The sequence below is a fragment of the Pristis pectinata genome, chromosome 20 (genome assembly GCF_009764475.1).
Source record: "Pristis pectinata isolate sPriPec2 chromosome 20, sPriPec2.1.pri, whole genome shotgun sequence".
Classification (NCBI taxonomy): Eukaryota; Metazoa; Chordata; class Chondrichthyes; order Rhinopristiformes; family Pristidae; genus Pristis; species Pristis pectinata.
The window spans coordinates 36,847,124-36,862,703 of NC_067424.1; the positions used below are offsets into that span (position 1 = coordinate 36,847,124).

General features: G+C 42.5%; 1 protein-coding gene across 1 annotated transcript in view; it reads left to right on the forward strand.

Moving 5' to 3' along the window:
* ipo9 (importin 9) overlaps positions 1–15,580 on the forward strand; it is a 51,099-nt gene that overhangs the window by 29,510 nt on the left and 6,009 nt on the right. Inside the window, 9 exon segments of the mRNA XM_052035040.1 lie at positions 5,089–5,248; positions 5,797–6,023; positions 6,551–6,699; positions 6,789–6,917; positions 7,243–7,518; positions 8,668–8,834; positions 9,608–9,741; positions 13,425–13,547; positions 13,692–13,808. Of these exon segments, the coding sequence (XP_051891000.1) occupies positions 5,089–5,248; positions 5,797–6,023; positions 6,551–6,699; positions 6,789–6,917; positions 7,243–7,518; positions 8,668–8,834; positions 9,608–9,741; positions 13,425–13,547; positions 13,692–13,808 (1,482 nt within the window).

Sequence of the window (15,580 nt, forward strand, 5' to 3'; positions counted from 1 at the left end):
GTTGATGGAATTTAGCTCAGACAAGTGTGAAGTGATGCATTTAGGGAAATTAAACCAGACCAGGACATACACTGTGAACAGCAGGGCCTTGGAGAGAGTAATTGAACAGCAATATCTTGGGGAACATGTACATAGGTCCCTAAAAGTGATGACACAGGTATGCTTGCCTTCATTAGCTGAGGCATTGAATATAGCAGTTGGGACATAATATTATAGTTGTACAAATTGTTAATTAAGCCACACTTGGAATATTGTGTGCACTTCTGGTTACCGTGCTACAGGAAGGATGTGATTAAGCAAGAGAGGGTGCAGAAAAAATTCCCAGGAATGTTGCCTGGACTGGAGGCTTGAGTTGCAAGGAGAGACTGGATAGGCTAAGGCTGTTTTCCCTGGAGCAAAGGAGGCTAAACCATAGAACCATACAGCACAAAACAGGCCCTTCGGCCCACCATGTTGTGCCGTCCATCAAACCACCCTCACACTACCTAACCCCTTCCTCCCGCATATCCCCCCATCCCACACTCCTCCATATGCCTATCCAACAAGCTCTTGAACCTGTCCAATGTATCTGCCTCCACCACCACCCCAGGCAGTGCATTCCACGCACCAACCACTCTCTGGGTGAAAAACCTCCCCCTGAACCTCCCACCCATAACCTTAAAGCCATGCCATAAGGGGTGACATTATAGAGATTTATAAAATTATGACAGGCTATGTAGTCATAGTTTTTTTCCAAGGTTAGGGGAGTCTAAAACTAGAGGGCATAGGTGTAAGGTGAGAGTGGAAAGATTTAAAGGGGATCTGACAGGCAAGTTTTTCACACAGAGGGTGGTGGGTATATAGAACAAGCTGCCAGAGGAAGTGGTAGAGGCAGGTACAATTAGAACATTTTAAATACATTTAGACAGGTTTGTGGATAGGAAAGGTTTAGAGAGATATGGACCAAACGCAGTCAAATGGAATTAGATAGGCATCTTGGTCAGCATGGACAAGTTGGGCCAAAGGGCCTGTTTCCAGGCTGTATAACTCAATAAAGGGAGGTTGCTATTGGCTGTGACCTGTGAGAGTTTCATGCAGCAAGTAGATACGATTTGGAATTTACTGCTTCAAAGATGTTGGAAGAAGACTCAGCTGTGGCTTTCAAAAGTAATGAGGTAAGAAAGATGATTTGCTGGCTGGGTGGGGGGGTGGGGGGAGCCAGAGAAAGGGACTCAATGTTCTGAATAGTTGATGGGAAAATGTGGACCAGATGTAATTCTAATGCAGTTCCTACAATGGGATTGTCTGATTGAAGTATCTTCATATCTAACCTATATCATACCTGCATTGTTGGTGTATTGGTTGTTGGTGTATTGTGAATCTGGACAGGTTTATTGCTATCTAACGTTCGCAGACTTGGAGTGGACAGCGCTTGATTGGAAAGTATCAAGGGTGCTTTCTGTTGTATTGAACATGTGCTTTCCATGCTTGGGGTGTATTGACTGAAAGTTTTATTTCTCCATATTTAGCATAGGCCATTCTTGCTCTAACAATATTCAGTGTAAGTGGTTTTATTGGCTAACCCATACCGTCGAGGGAACTCATTGATGGATAATACAGATGGAGCTTTACGTTGTACTTAAGCCAGGCTGTATCTTCCCTGGTAGTGTTTGATGGACTTCATAGCAAGTTAAGTGATGGAGTACTGCTGAGGAAACCTTGTGCAGAATGGATTTTGCTTTGCATGTAACCAGTGCTGCTGATGTCCTTTAAGGTTTGACGGACAGTATAGAGAGAGCATTACTCTGTATCAAACTCATACATGGCCCCAAGTCTTTATCTAAGTGGTGTTGAAAGAACTTCACTTTGTCTAACCCATGCTGCAACTTCCATGAGAGTGTTGTATTGAGAAGTGTGGGGGTCATTTATATCTGTGTGCCTTGGAGAGTGATCTAAAAACTTGTAGAGGACGACATCCTCTGACTGGAGCCCAGGTACTTGCCCAAGGAATATTTGATGCAACAGTGAAAGGAAGGCTTCTTTCTGCATTAAGATCTTCCCTTGCTGTCCCATGGATACCTGGAGCATTTAACCAATGCTCTTGATGCCTAGGGATGATTAAGAGTAGCAGAAGATTTACTCTAGCTAACCTTTCTGTAGTCAGTCTGGGACAAACTGGATGGAATTGAATAATGGACATGCTTCTCTGTCATATGTCGTGTCTGCCTCTGAGGTGTTTGAACCATGTGGAGGGAGTCATGCCTTGCATTGCATCTGAGGTGCAGCCACTGAGTGTGTTTAATAGGCTGTATTAGAGGAAACTTTATTCTCTTATCTATCTCGAACAGATAAGAAAGTGAATGAGAGATAACGGACTATAATGTGGAGAAAATGTGAGGTTGTGTACTTTGACAGAAAGTGTGGTATTCTTAAATAGTGATAAATTTTGTAAACATTTGTGTATAGAGGGATCTCGGTGTGCTGGTTAACGGGACATGGAAAGTGAACATATAGAGCAAGCAATGAGGAAGGTAAATGGTGTATTGGTCTATATTGTCATTTTAGGGAGGTTGGAGTACAAAAGCAACTCTAGCTGAGATTGTACAGAGTTTAAAGACACATTTGGAACACTGCTTGCAACCCATTTTCTTTTGGCATAGGAGGAGGCCATTTGGCCCATTGAGTACTCCAACCTCCCTAAGATGGCAATATAGACCAATATACCTTTCACCATTGCTTGCTATACGTGCATGTTTAGTTCTGTGTCTCCCTAACCAGCACACCGATATCCCCCTATACTTGAAGAATATGCTGCACTGACTTCAAAGCCAGTTTAGGTTTACAGGATTGAATAACGGGATTGTGCTCTCATTGAGGAAGCTGGAGCAGAAGAATTACAAGTGATCTCATTGATACAAACAACATTACAATAGATTGAGAGGGTCGATGCCAAGAGGCTATTTCCTTTACATTTTTTCTCACATTTTCTTTTGACATAGGAGGAGGTAATTTGGCCCAGTGAGTCTTAGAGGGATACAGCATGGGAACGATTCCTTCAGCTTACCAAGTCCATGCCAACCATCATGCCACCACACACACACACACACACACACACACACACACACACACACACACACACACACACACACACACACACACACACACACACACACACACACACACACACACACACACAATCAATCCCCATATTTTATTCTAATCAACATTTCTCCCCACCTCACCCAGATTCTACCACTCATTAGGGTGTATTTACAGCTGCCTATTAACCTACCAACCTGCACATCTTTGGAATGTGGGGGGGAAGCCCATGCGTTCATAGGGAGAACATGCAAACTGCGCACAGACAGCACCTGAGGTCAGGATTGAACCCGGGTCTCTGGTGCTGCAAGGCGAGTCTTTACTTACTGTGCTGCACTTATTTGTTATCTCGGTGGAATATATTGTGTCTCACGTGTCCATCAACTCCCCTGGATTATTCTGTTACCCACCTACACTCAGCTCAGTTTGCAGTAGTCACGTCTTTGAGATGTGGGAGGAAAGTGGAGCACCTGGGTCACAGGTGGAGGGTGAAAACTCCACACAGAACCACCGGAGATTAGAACTGAACTCTGTTTGCTGGAACTGTGTGGCACGGAGCTGGGGAGTCCAGAAACGAGGTTGTAGGTCAATTACTTAAAACTAAAATGAGAATTTTCTTTTGCAGAGGTTTATGCATCTTAAGAATACTCCAAAGGGGAACTGAGATGCTCTACTATTAAGTATATTCATGGCTGTGATTCCCTTTGTCTAATCTGAACTCCATCTCTCCTGACAGTAGTTGACGAGAGCAAGTACAGGAGCTTTCCTCTTCTGGTCTGTACCCTACATGGCTGTGTGAACATTTGAATTAGGAGCAGGAGTAGATCATTTGATCCCTTGGGTCTGCATTGCCATTGAATAAGATCATGGCTGATCTGATTTGTAACCGCAGCTCTGCATACGTCAACCCTTGGAACCTTTCACCCCTTTATCTAAAAACCAATCTATCCCTGCCTTGAGTATTCAAAGACTCTTATTACTACCGTCCTTTAAGGAAGTGTTCCAAAGACACTCACACTTTTAAAGGAAGAAAAGTCTGCCTCTTTTCTGAACTGTGCCGACCAGTTCTAGATTCTCTCACAGAAGAAACTCTGTCCCCATCCACCCTGTCAAAACCCCTCAATTTCTTGTGTTTCAGCTAAATCCTGGCTCTAAACTCTAGCAGGTATTATTCCTAGACTGTCCAACGTTTCCTCCTAAAATAACCCACCCATTCCAGGTATTGGTATAGTAAATCTGAACTACTTCCAACACTTCATTGTTCCATAGATATGGAGACTTGTACTATGCACAGTGCTCCTATAGTCATTTCACCAATGACTTGTACAGTTGCATTGTCTGCTCTACATTCAGGCTCCATTAAGGGGCCAACATTTCATTAGCCTTCCTTATTACCTGCTACATTATATACCTGTGTTCTGTGCCCAAAGACAAGTCCCTTTTGTGCTGCAGCTGTTCTGCATTTAAAGAATACTGCTTGATTGTGCTTCCAAAGTGAACACTTTGCATTTTAAGATTCTAAAATTTAAAAGTTTTAAGGGTAGACCAGAGTGTGGGAGGAAATGGCCTCTGCCTAGCTAGTAACATCTCAGCAATGATGCTTCTCTGTAGGAGAGCACAGAGCAAGCTTTTCTCTGCATCTAACATGAGGTGGTACTTGGCCTTGGAGTCCATGATGTGATAGTGTATGGAAGTAATCCGTACTGTGCCTATGCATGGTTTGCCTGAAGGACACTGTATTTAACACTTCCACTGTATTGGGAGAGTGTAGATGGAACTCTAATCTGTACTTTGTCTGCACTGGCTGGTTTGATGGGAATGAGTACAGGAGCTTGAAGGATGGCTGGAACCTGGTCAATTGTATGAGTTGTACTGCTACTCAGACTTTGTGGAGTGCAGGTAATATTCAGGGTGGCGGTGAAAGAAGAACCCCTGACTTATCTCCCTCTCCCTCTCCCTCTCCCTCTCCCTCTCCCTCTCCCGCGCTCTCTCTCTCTCTCTCTCTCTCAGTATCTCCTTTCCTACTTGGCCGTGCGCTGTGGGCCGCCAGCCGATTCACTACAGTTATGACCCCTGAGCTGATCCAGCAGTTTCTACAAGCAACTGTGAGTGGCTTGCATGAGACCCAGCCACCGTCAGTGCGAATCTCAGCAGTTCGAGCCATCTGGGGGTAAGTTGCGAGCTTGAAGTTTTACACCAACAATAAGTTTATTTTATCTTGCCCCTTTAACAGAATGACAACATCCCAAGGTGTGTGGTTATATTAAATCCATGCAAACTTTCCAGGTTCTGGAATAGTCCCAGCAGCTTAGAAGACAGCAAATATAATGATGTTACATAAGATTGAAGGAGGATAACAGTGGGGAATTATAGACCAGTTAGCCTGACTGCTGTTGACAAAATAAAAGCAAAGTGCTGAAAATGATCAGATGAATTGGACACGACCTGCCCAGCAGATATGTTGACTGTCAAGTGCCTGGTTAACATGGAAGCAGAAACCAGAAGATTCCTGACATCTTCTTTTGTGTTTTCTTTATTTTGTACTTCGTTGTACATATTTGAGCAGTCAGGTTCCATGTGATGGGTGGAATTGTCTTTTAATAGGTGTATAATTTACTGACCACCGGTGTTTTGTAAATACGTGAGGTAAACATAGTCTATTATTAAGTAAATGAGTGTAGAGGTATGATCTAATATGTCTTCTTCCCTTTCCCACAGGTACTGTGACCAGTTGAAAATCTCGGATTGTACACGTGTGCTACAGCCATTCCTACCCAGCATCCTGGATGGGCTGATTCAACTCGCTACTCAGTTCAGTTCTGAGGTGCTGACACTGGTCATGGAGACTTTGTGTGTTGTCTGTACCGTGGACCCTGCCTTCACTATCAGTGTGGAAAATAAAGTCTGTCCCCTTACCATTGCAATCTTCCTCAAGTACAGTAATGGTACGTAGGTCAGAGGCAGGTACAATGTCATGTAATTGAATCTGTCCGTTATTGGACAGTGGAAGTGGATTGGGATTTTAGACTTTCAACGTGGAAAACTCGAATTTGAGTTGCGCAACAATAACATGACTTCAATAACGTGAAGCCCCTTAAAATCCAACTTAAAGACAACGTTGAAGTAGAGGGAGCAGTGTCACTGAACCCTTCAAAACTAAGTGGGAGGTGGTAAATTAACTGTGAATTCCTCAGGTGCGTTGTATTGGAAGGGCATTCATTCCACAGCGTGCACATGCCATATGGTGGAGTGGATGAACCTGTGTTTGGCTGCAGTGATTTGCATGAACCTTAACTGTTGAAATGTGTGTAGTCTGTGAGTGAATATTTTCTAGGTGGTTTGCACAGTCAGAGCCAGCGATATTCCATTGCACCACTACCAGTAGGGCCATTAGCAGGTTTAACAAGAATTCATTTGCAAAGTGTATATGAGTGATTTTTCTGATTTGTGCTTGTTCAATTTGAATCTCCAGATCCAGTGGTTGCATCTCTGGCACAAGATATTTTCAAGGAGCTTGCACAGATCGAGGCCTGTCAGGGTCCCATGCAGATGAGGTTAATTCCAACTCTTGTTAGCATCATGCATGCTCCATCTGATAAAATACCCTCAGGACTCTGCGCAGTGAGTAGTCCCCACAAGTTTTTCATTGTATTGACTGAATGCTCCCAGGAAGTGAACTTGTACTGATGCCATTTTCTAACCACTTGCAGACTGCTATTGACATACTGACAACTGTAGTGAGAAACACCAAGCTGCCACTGTCAGAGGTGCTGATCTGTCAGGCATTCCCCGTTGTGGCTCAGTGTACACTGCACACAGATGACAACGCAACCATGCAGGTAGACAGCTTGAAATTAAGGGGTCTGCGGTTAGTTGAGCAGTGGGAGTAATTTGATATTGAATCAAAACAGCTGGGGAGATTGGAGCATAAGGATTAGTTTGGGATTGGAATTGGAGAAATGGGAAGGGTGGAGAAGTTTGAGATTGAATACCAAGAATGACGTAGTGGGGTTAGTTTAGGATTTCTAATGTGACTTAGTGTAGGCTTAATATTTGATTGTATGCTCCTACAGTATAATTGCTGGAAAAATTGATTTGTATAGGTTTATGCTACCTGATGCAATGAAATCTGGCCCTCTAAATCTGAGCTCTGTTCTTTTACAGAATGGCGGTGAGTGTCTGCGCGCCTATGTGGCTGTAGCAATGGAACAAATAGCACAGTGGCATGATGAGCAGGGTCATAATGGGCTCTGGTACGTCATGCAAGTGGTTAGCCAACTTCTGGATCCCCGCACTTCGGAGTACACTGCAGCATTTGTAGGGCGGCTGGTTTCCACTCTCATCTCAAAGGCTGGCTCACAGTTGGGAGAAAACCTCGACCAGATACTGCGAGCAATTCTCAGCAAAATGCAGCAAGCAGAGACACTCGCTGTAATGCAGGTAGGAGTGGGAACTCTGCAAAAGAGTGGGTGAAGGGTGTTGCTGTGGAGGGGTGGTGGTAGAAGGTCACAGTGCTGTGAGGCGAGGATTTAGAATGGCAGGATGGCTCAGGAAGGTGAAGAGCACAAAAAGGATATGTAATGCCTGCAGAGACTTGCACGGGGTGTGTGAAGGACACAGTAAGATGGTGTATGCAGTCAGTGTGCATGAAAATAAGGTGATGAAACCAACTCCTTTCTCTGAGGGTCTGGAGTTTTTGGAACTCTGTTCCTCAATGGAAGTGGGAGCTGTCTGACTACTTTTAAGGCAGAGGTAGATAGTTCCTTGATAAGGAAGGGGATGAAAGGCAAGTGCTGGTAGATAGGAATGTGGATCCGAGTTTAGACTTGGATCCTTTAAAACTACGCTTTGAGGGCCCAAGTGGCCTACTTCTATCAGTTGATATGTTCATAGGCTAGAACCTGAATTTCTGTGGACTTCCAGCTCTCCTGTGAGCTTTTTACCAGACAGTTGTTGAAAAATAAAATCTCTACTTATCCATCCCACTAAAATCTAAAGTTATCTCCTTTGATGTCACATGATTCTCACAAGGTAAAATGAAATGCAATTCCTTCCAAACAAACTTTCAGCTTTTGTAATGTCTGGGCATCATCCTGTCTCATGTCTGTTCGGTGTTTGCTTGATCGACTCATTCATCGAATATTCTGCCCCTGTTGTTACAGCCAAGCTGCAACATTCAAACTAATTCTTATCTGGCTTGTCTCGACTTGAGAATATCTTGAATGCCAGACTTGATTCAAAACTGGAGATATTGTAACTGGGAAAGGTATCAAAGCAGATTGTAACAAATCTCAAGATATGTGCTAGGGCACTTGGCGATAAAGAGAAATCTCTTCACTTTGGTACTTTCTACCACAGGCTTGTGGAGGTTTCAACCAATATATGCCAGGTTAAAATAATGGCTTTTTGGCCAGCAGGGAAATTGAGAAATACTGGGATAGGGTGGGAAAGTGGAGTTGAGGTGGTGGGTTAGGCATGATATTTAATGGTAGAGGAACTATAAGGGGTTGTATGGCTTACTCTTGTGTTGTATTCATATTTTCTCTATGTCCTTAGATGAAGATGTTCACTGTTCTTTTCTCTCCCTAGTCTCTGATTATGGTGTTTGCACACCTTGTTCACAATCAGCTGGAGCCTCTGCTGGAGTTTCTCTGCAGTCTGCCTGGGCCCACTGGCAAACCTGCATTGGAGTTTGTCATGTCTGAGTGGACCAGTCGACAGCCTCTCTTCTACGGACAGTACGAGGGCAAAGTCAGGTGTGCTACCAGTTCTGCTCTCAGCTTGGGCAAATGCAACTGACCTTAGGGTAGGGACTAAGGGGCAGGGGAGGCGATGATATCCAGTTGGTTCGGGGAGGTGTACAGAGGCAGACAGTATTTATGTGAAGTGTAGATGAAACACAGGCAATAATACAGACCAGGCTCAAACAAGTGAAGAAATGGGCCCTTAATATTTCTGGTCATCGAAGGATATGGAAAGCAAAGAAAGGAAGCCTGGTGTCAGTAATGATTTAAAAAAATAGTTGTAGCCCCATTAAGGAATGATGTGATTGAGGATTCAAAGACCATCTGTTGTTTTGTTAGTGTAAGACAACAAAGGGGCCATTATGCTACATGGGCCTCCAAATAGTGGGAAAGAGGGGTGGATGTTTACAGGCAGTCGTTTCAGAACTTCAGAACTGTGATGGTGAAGGGTGTGATTTCTTGACCCAGGCTTGTGGGGTATAAAGGGCAAGAAGAGAAAGCACTTTCTGAAATGTGCACAAGAATTTATGTAATCATTGTGTTTCCAGATCAATGTAGAGTGATGCTCATTGTGTCTGACCTGCAAATGGTTGGAGCCATGACTTTCCTGAAATCAAATTGTTCATCTTCCCAGTCCAAACCTCAAGTTGGGGCAGTCCAAAAGTCAGGGAAATTTACAAACAAAAACCATTATAATGTATCTTTGGCTACATGATGTTACTCTTGACGGACTGTGATTGAATGTTTCAAAACTGATCATTAACCTGAGTGTGTTTACTCCATAGTACTGTAGCGATGTGCAAGCTCCTGCAACATGGTATTAACACAGACGACAAGCGACTGCAGGATATCATGGTGAAAGGGGAGGAGGTGTTCAATGCTGATGAGGGAATTCGCACTCGCTCCAAAACAGCAAAAAGTAAGAATTTCCAAATTCAGTTTCAGGTTTTGAAGGCAGAGGAGATTTACCAGGGTGTGGATGGGATGGTATGTTTCACTAATGAGAAGAATGGATAGGCTGGGTTTGTTTTCTTTGGCTGAGACAAAATTCAGAGAGGCATAGATAAGGTAGGTAGTGAGAAACTTTCCCTTAAGTGCCTATGAACAAAAGGTATAGGTTTAAAGTAAGTAGATTCAGAGGGGATTTGAAGAATATTTTCACCCAGACGATGGTTAAGATCTGTTGCACACGGCTTGGGTATAGTGGAGGCAGCTACTCTCAACGTTTAAGAAGTATTTAGGTGAGCACTTGAAATGCCAAGGCATAGAAGGCTAAGGGCCATGTACTTGGAAATGGGATTTGTGCAGATAGGTACTTGATGGTTGGCATTGATGTGATGGGCTGAAGGTCCTTTTTCTGTTTATTTGACTCTGATTATATGAACTGCATTCGTCACTTATAAGCATTGTCTTAATGCTTAAAGCAGCATCATGAAAGAATTTGCTGATTTTAGAATAACCAAAGCAGAAACTGCTCATAAACTGGGAGAAACCTTTGGGAGAAAATAAGAAAGGACTGTGTATAAAAGAATGCAAAGCAATGTTCTCCAAAGGCACAAAAGAGCAGACCATTCAACTCTCAAGCTAACACGTGGGAAACAAACTGGTCTGAGCAGAATCAAATGATGTAAAAACCTGCAGTGGCTGGATCCATGCTCACAACTGAACTGGATAGTGTAAAGGTAGATGAGAGAGGTGGGGCTTCAGGTATATGCCATGGTGTTCTCAATTTTGAGCTACAAACGCAGATAATAGGAATTAAGTGCAGAGGGGCAAAAATGATTTATTTAATCTTGAGACAACAGTCATTAGGTAAAATAGCATGCAGAGTAGTAAATTAGATCAAAGAAATCAGCATTGCAACATCCGCAGTCTCATTTACATGTATTGTTAGATTGTAATGATTATATTCAAATTATCCAGATTTTCTGGTGAGATGCGAGGAAGTTGCAAGAGTCTGCAAAAGACCGCAGACAGATTAAGCAGAAAAGAAGGTAGTAAACACAACATAATGAGGGACAGTGTGAAGTCATTCACTTTGGTAGAATGGGAGAGAAAAAAAACACTTTTAAATAACAAACTAGCTTTTGTTCAGAGGGAACTTGTACTGGTTCATGAAAGTCAAAGTTACATTTGGGTATTGGTTTATTATTGTCACATGTACTGAGGTACAGTGAAAAGCTTGTCTTACAAACCGATCGTACAAATCAATTCATTACACAGTGCAGTTACATTGAGTTAGTACAGAGTGCATTGATATAGTACAGGTAAAAGCTAACGGTACAGAGTAACGTGTCACAGCTACAGAGAAAGTGCAGTGCAATAAGGTGCAAGGTCACAACAAGGAAGATCGTGAGGTCATAGTCCATCTCATTGTATAAGGGAACCGTTCAATAGTCTTATCACAGTGGGGTAGAAGCTGTCCTTAAGTCTGGTGGTACGTGCCTTCAGGCTCCTGTATCTTTTACCCGATGGAAGAGAGAAGAGAGAATGTCCCGGGCGGGTGGGGTCTTTGATTATGCTGGCTACTTCACCAAGACAACGAGAGGTAAAGACAGAGTCCAAGGAAGGGAAGCAGTTAGGAAAGCAAATGGTAAGCAGGCTTTCTGCTGAAATTGGGCTGGACCCAATGCATTTGTGTGGTTGTGGTCTCAATAACCAAGGAAAGATGTACTTGGAAACAGTGCAGGAAATTGGGTGCTCTTTGCAGAGAAAGAGAGATGGTTGCATATGAACACTGGGATTATGTATAGTCCCATCTTTCTTGGTGTCTCCAGTGTGAAATATGTAAGATTGATTGAGTCGATGCTTTAGAGGCTGTTCTACCTGTGGAGTTGAGAACCAGCATAATCTCTGGATAAGGAGTTAACTGAACAATGGAGATTAAAGGAAATTTATTTTCTGAGAAGATTTGAAAATCTTTAGACTTTTCTGCTTTAGAGATCTGTGAATGCCCAGTTGTTGGGTTTAATGAGTATTAAAAACTACAAAAACCCTTCGTGGGTCTACTTGGAAAGATAACTTGTAAATGGAAATGGGGCCAAAACAAAAAGTGTATGCAATTACCTGAAAATAAAATGAAGATTCCTTTTAAGTAATAATTAAGTGAAAGTCCAATCTGATCTGTAAATATTCCTGTATTTAATTTGTGGTTAATGGCAAAATCACTTACTGGATTTGAGTACCAATGCAGTACATCTAACAAAATTTCAAAAGAAATCCAGCCTAAACTTCTGGAGCAGCACAAGTGTCACAGACAAACTAACATTAATGAAAGAAGTTGTGAGGAAGAAGCAGGTGCAGGTAATTTATGCAGTGGTGCAATTGGGAACCACGCTGAGCTGTTTGACGGATGCATGGTAGCTGTTTATCCAGCTTCACTGCAACAATTTCCGGAGATTTTCGAGAAATATTTTTGCTTTTGTATCACAGCATGGCATGTACAGTGTATAATAAAGGAAAAAGCCATAATCCTTGAATGCGTTGTAATGTGTGGCAATCCAGCTACAAGTATCTTGTTTATGTTCTATAATAACAAGGACAAAAATGTTGGAATGGCTATCAGTATCCAATTCCGTCACTTTGGCAGCATTACCTGGAACAGTTCTTAACAAATTTAACACCATGCATTTATGGAGTTCGAAAGTTGATGTATTGCCAAACTGAAGTTTTTAAATAATCAGAATTAGGTAACTTTGCAGAAGAATAAAAAATCCCAAAAAACTGCTCCAAGTATTAAAACAGAAAAATTCAAGCCTAATACGTTTTTGGACATTGAGGAAATCAAAGAATATGGGCATCTGTAGGGCAAGTGGAGTTGAAGTATGGGAGTGGCCATGATTTTTATTGAATAACGATCAACAGGCCATTCAGCCTAACGTGTCCATTCTACGGGTAAAGGTGTGTATCGAGTTGTTAAGATCTGGAATCAGTGATAGAGTTTGTTATAGTTGATGGAAAATAGAATACATGCCTAAGAAGGAATATTTGGTGGACTATGACAAAAGAAAGGAGAAAGCTATTAACTGGATATCTCTTTCAGAAAGTCAGCACAGCTGTAATGGAGCAATAAGCAGACTGCTGGAAGAATGCAGTGGGTCAGCCTACATCTGTGGAGGGTAATGGACAATTGACATTTTGGGTCGAGACCCCTCACCTGGACATTTCCCTCCACAGATGCTCCCTGACCTGCTGAGTTCCTCCAGCAATTTGTGTTTTTGCTCCAGATTCCAGTCAGCAGTCTCTTGTGTCTTTACAGACATAATGTCCTCAGTGCTGTGTGGTTCCATGATTAATGGGAAAGGAATAGGTGAAGTTGTGTTTGAGGACTTTACCTTTGCACAAAGGATTGGGAGAAAAGGTGTTTGAGCTCTTTGACTAGAGATGCAGTTACTAAATCTTTTAGTAAATCTGCTCTTGTTCCTGTGTTCCCTGTTTATCCCATAGTAAGACCCAGTTACTGTTAAGTGAGGCAGCTTGTCAAAAAATTCTTAAAATATTCTCCCTCCTTTTGCAGTGCTGGTTCTTTGCTTGCATCTCAAATTGTATTCCCAGTTCTCCTTGGTGTAATGTCCTTTTTGCTTGTTTTGTTGGATTCGATAGATCCAGAACAATGGACAAATATTCCTCTGCTAGTTAAACTCTTCAAGTTGGTGATTGGTGAACTCTCCAGTGTCATGGAAGCAAATATCTCCCGGCAATCCAATGCAGCTGAGTGGAATCAAGGTAGTCTGGACATAAATTCTTTCCATGTACCATGTGGCCCTCCACCATCCAGCCCTCCCTTGCCCTACTGCCCGAGCTTTAATGTTTTCCCCACCTGCCCACTGATGCCCATGGAACTGATGGTTCTTTGTCTTGTATATTTAGATGATGCTAACGATATGTGGGAGGACCAAGATGACAATGATGAAGAGGATGATGATGAAGGGCTAGCTGGACAGCTGTTATCAGACCTGCTCAATACAGGGGGAAGCATTAGATATGGTAAGAAGCTCTGTAAACCATTTCCACTTTGAATCATTGAGTTTTCTCCTTGTTTGATGTGTTGTTTTACTTTCCATGTGATGCTGACAGTAAATTGGTAGCAGGAGTAGGCCCCTCGGCCCATTCAGCCTGTTCTGCCATTCAGTAAAGTCATGGCTGAACTGACTGTAACCTCACCTCCACATTCCTATCTTTCCAATTCTGTCCTAATAATTCAAGGACTCTGCTTACACTGCTATTTGAGAAAGATAGTTCCTAAGAAAGCAACAAAGTTACCCTGTCTTAAGTGGGTGACCCCTTATTTTTAAATACTGACCCTCTGGTTTTAGATTCTTCCTCAAGATGGGATATCAGGATGCTTCAGTCAAAGAACTTCTTACTCTTCTAAACTTCAGTGGATACAAACCTCCCTTTGCTGATAAGACAGCCTATCCATTCCAGGCATAAGCCTAGAAAATCTCTTTACTGCTCCCGATGCATTTACGTCCTTCCTTGAATAGAGAGATCAATCCTGTATGCAGTACTCCAGGTATGGACTCAGCGATGTCCTATGTAACTGAAGCATAACCTCCCTACTTATGTTTTTCCTGTAGGAATAATCAGTAACATTCTGTTGACTTTCCTAATTGGTGTACCTGCATATTAGACTTATGCAAAATGATCCACTATGATGCCCAGAGAGAGTGAGTCAGATAGGAAGAGAGATATAAGCACATTGAGAGGAGAGAAAGGGAGAGAGTGTACGCGTGGTTATCTCTAGAACTTCTCAGGACTCCACAACGCTGGTTACCCTTTCTGTCATCATCTTGTCACACATGATATTATTTTTGCTATGCATGCCACAGCCATTGAGCTCTTGGGCTCCTTCCCTGCCCCCGTCAAAAGGGGTGGTGCCAAACATCTGCACCTTTTTTCACAGGTCTGACCTCAGGAATTAGCCCATAAAAAGTTGCACTACAATGTAGCCAGCAGTCTTTCTACAAAAGGGGACTTGGTTTCTGCAGAATATGAGGATCATGTAACTCTGGCCATGTAGTCCAACTTTTATTTATACTTATACCTAATTCCCTGACTCAGTATTACCACTGATCTTCATGCCATCCGTCACACCTCCAGCTAGGTGTATGTTCTTGTTACAGGCTGAAAAAGGGCAGTTACTGCCCTGAAGTACCACACACCAAGTTAGGGGTGACAGAACAATTCACTACGTATACTGTTGAGTTTTGCAAATTAGGCATGGATTTGATCTGTGTTGGGAAAAGCTTACCTTTGAACACTCTTTAATCTTTAGATTTGTAGAAATCTTTTGAGGAGGGCTGTCTGTAGTTTATTTAAGGGATGATCATGTGCTGTAAGTACAGACTTGTAGATTTAATAAAGCAAAGCAGATGGATGCAGGCCTTGAATTACTGACTTAGTTGTGGTTTGAAACAAAGAACAGGGAACAAATCAAGTGAAGACAAGAGGCTCCATTGTAAGCCCAACTTCAAAATTGGTGAACCTAACAAAAATATAACAAGCTCTCTCCACTTCTGGGTTCCTAGTGCATTGCAGAAATTATGGGTGTTCATCATATCCAGATCAGACCTTGCAGATTCAAGTCTTTCTTGGAGTATAGAGGGTGACGAGGAGTAAAGAAGGAATGATGTGCAGTTTGTCATCTTTGGTTTTCTTGTCTGCCCTGCAGACGCTGTGAATTTTCAACTGATTAGCATTCAAGGCTTGAATTGACGGTGTCGTGGATGTAACCTTCAGCTTATTTTAATTTTCAA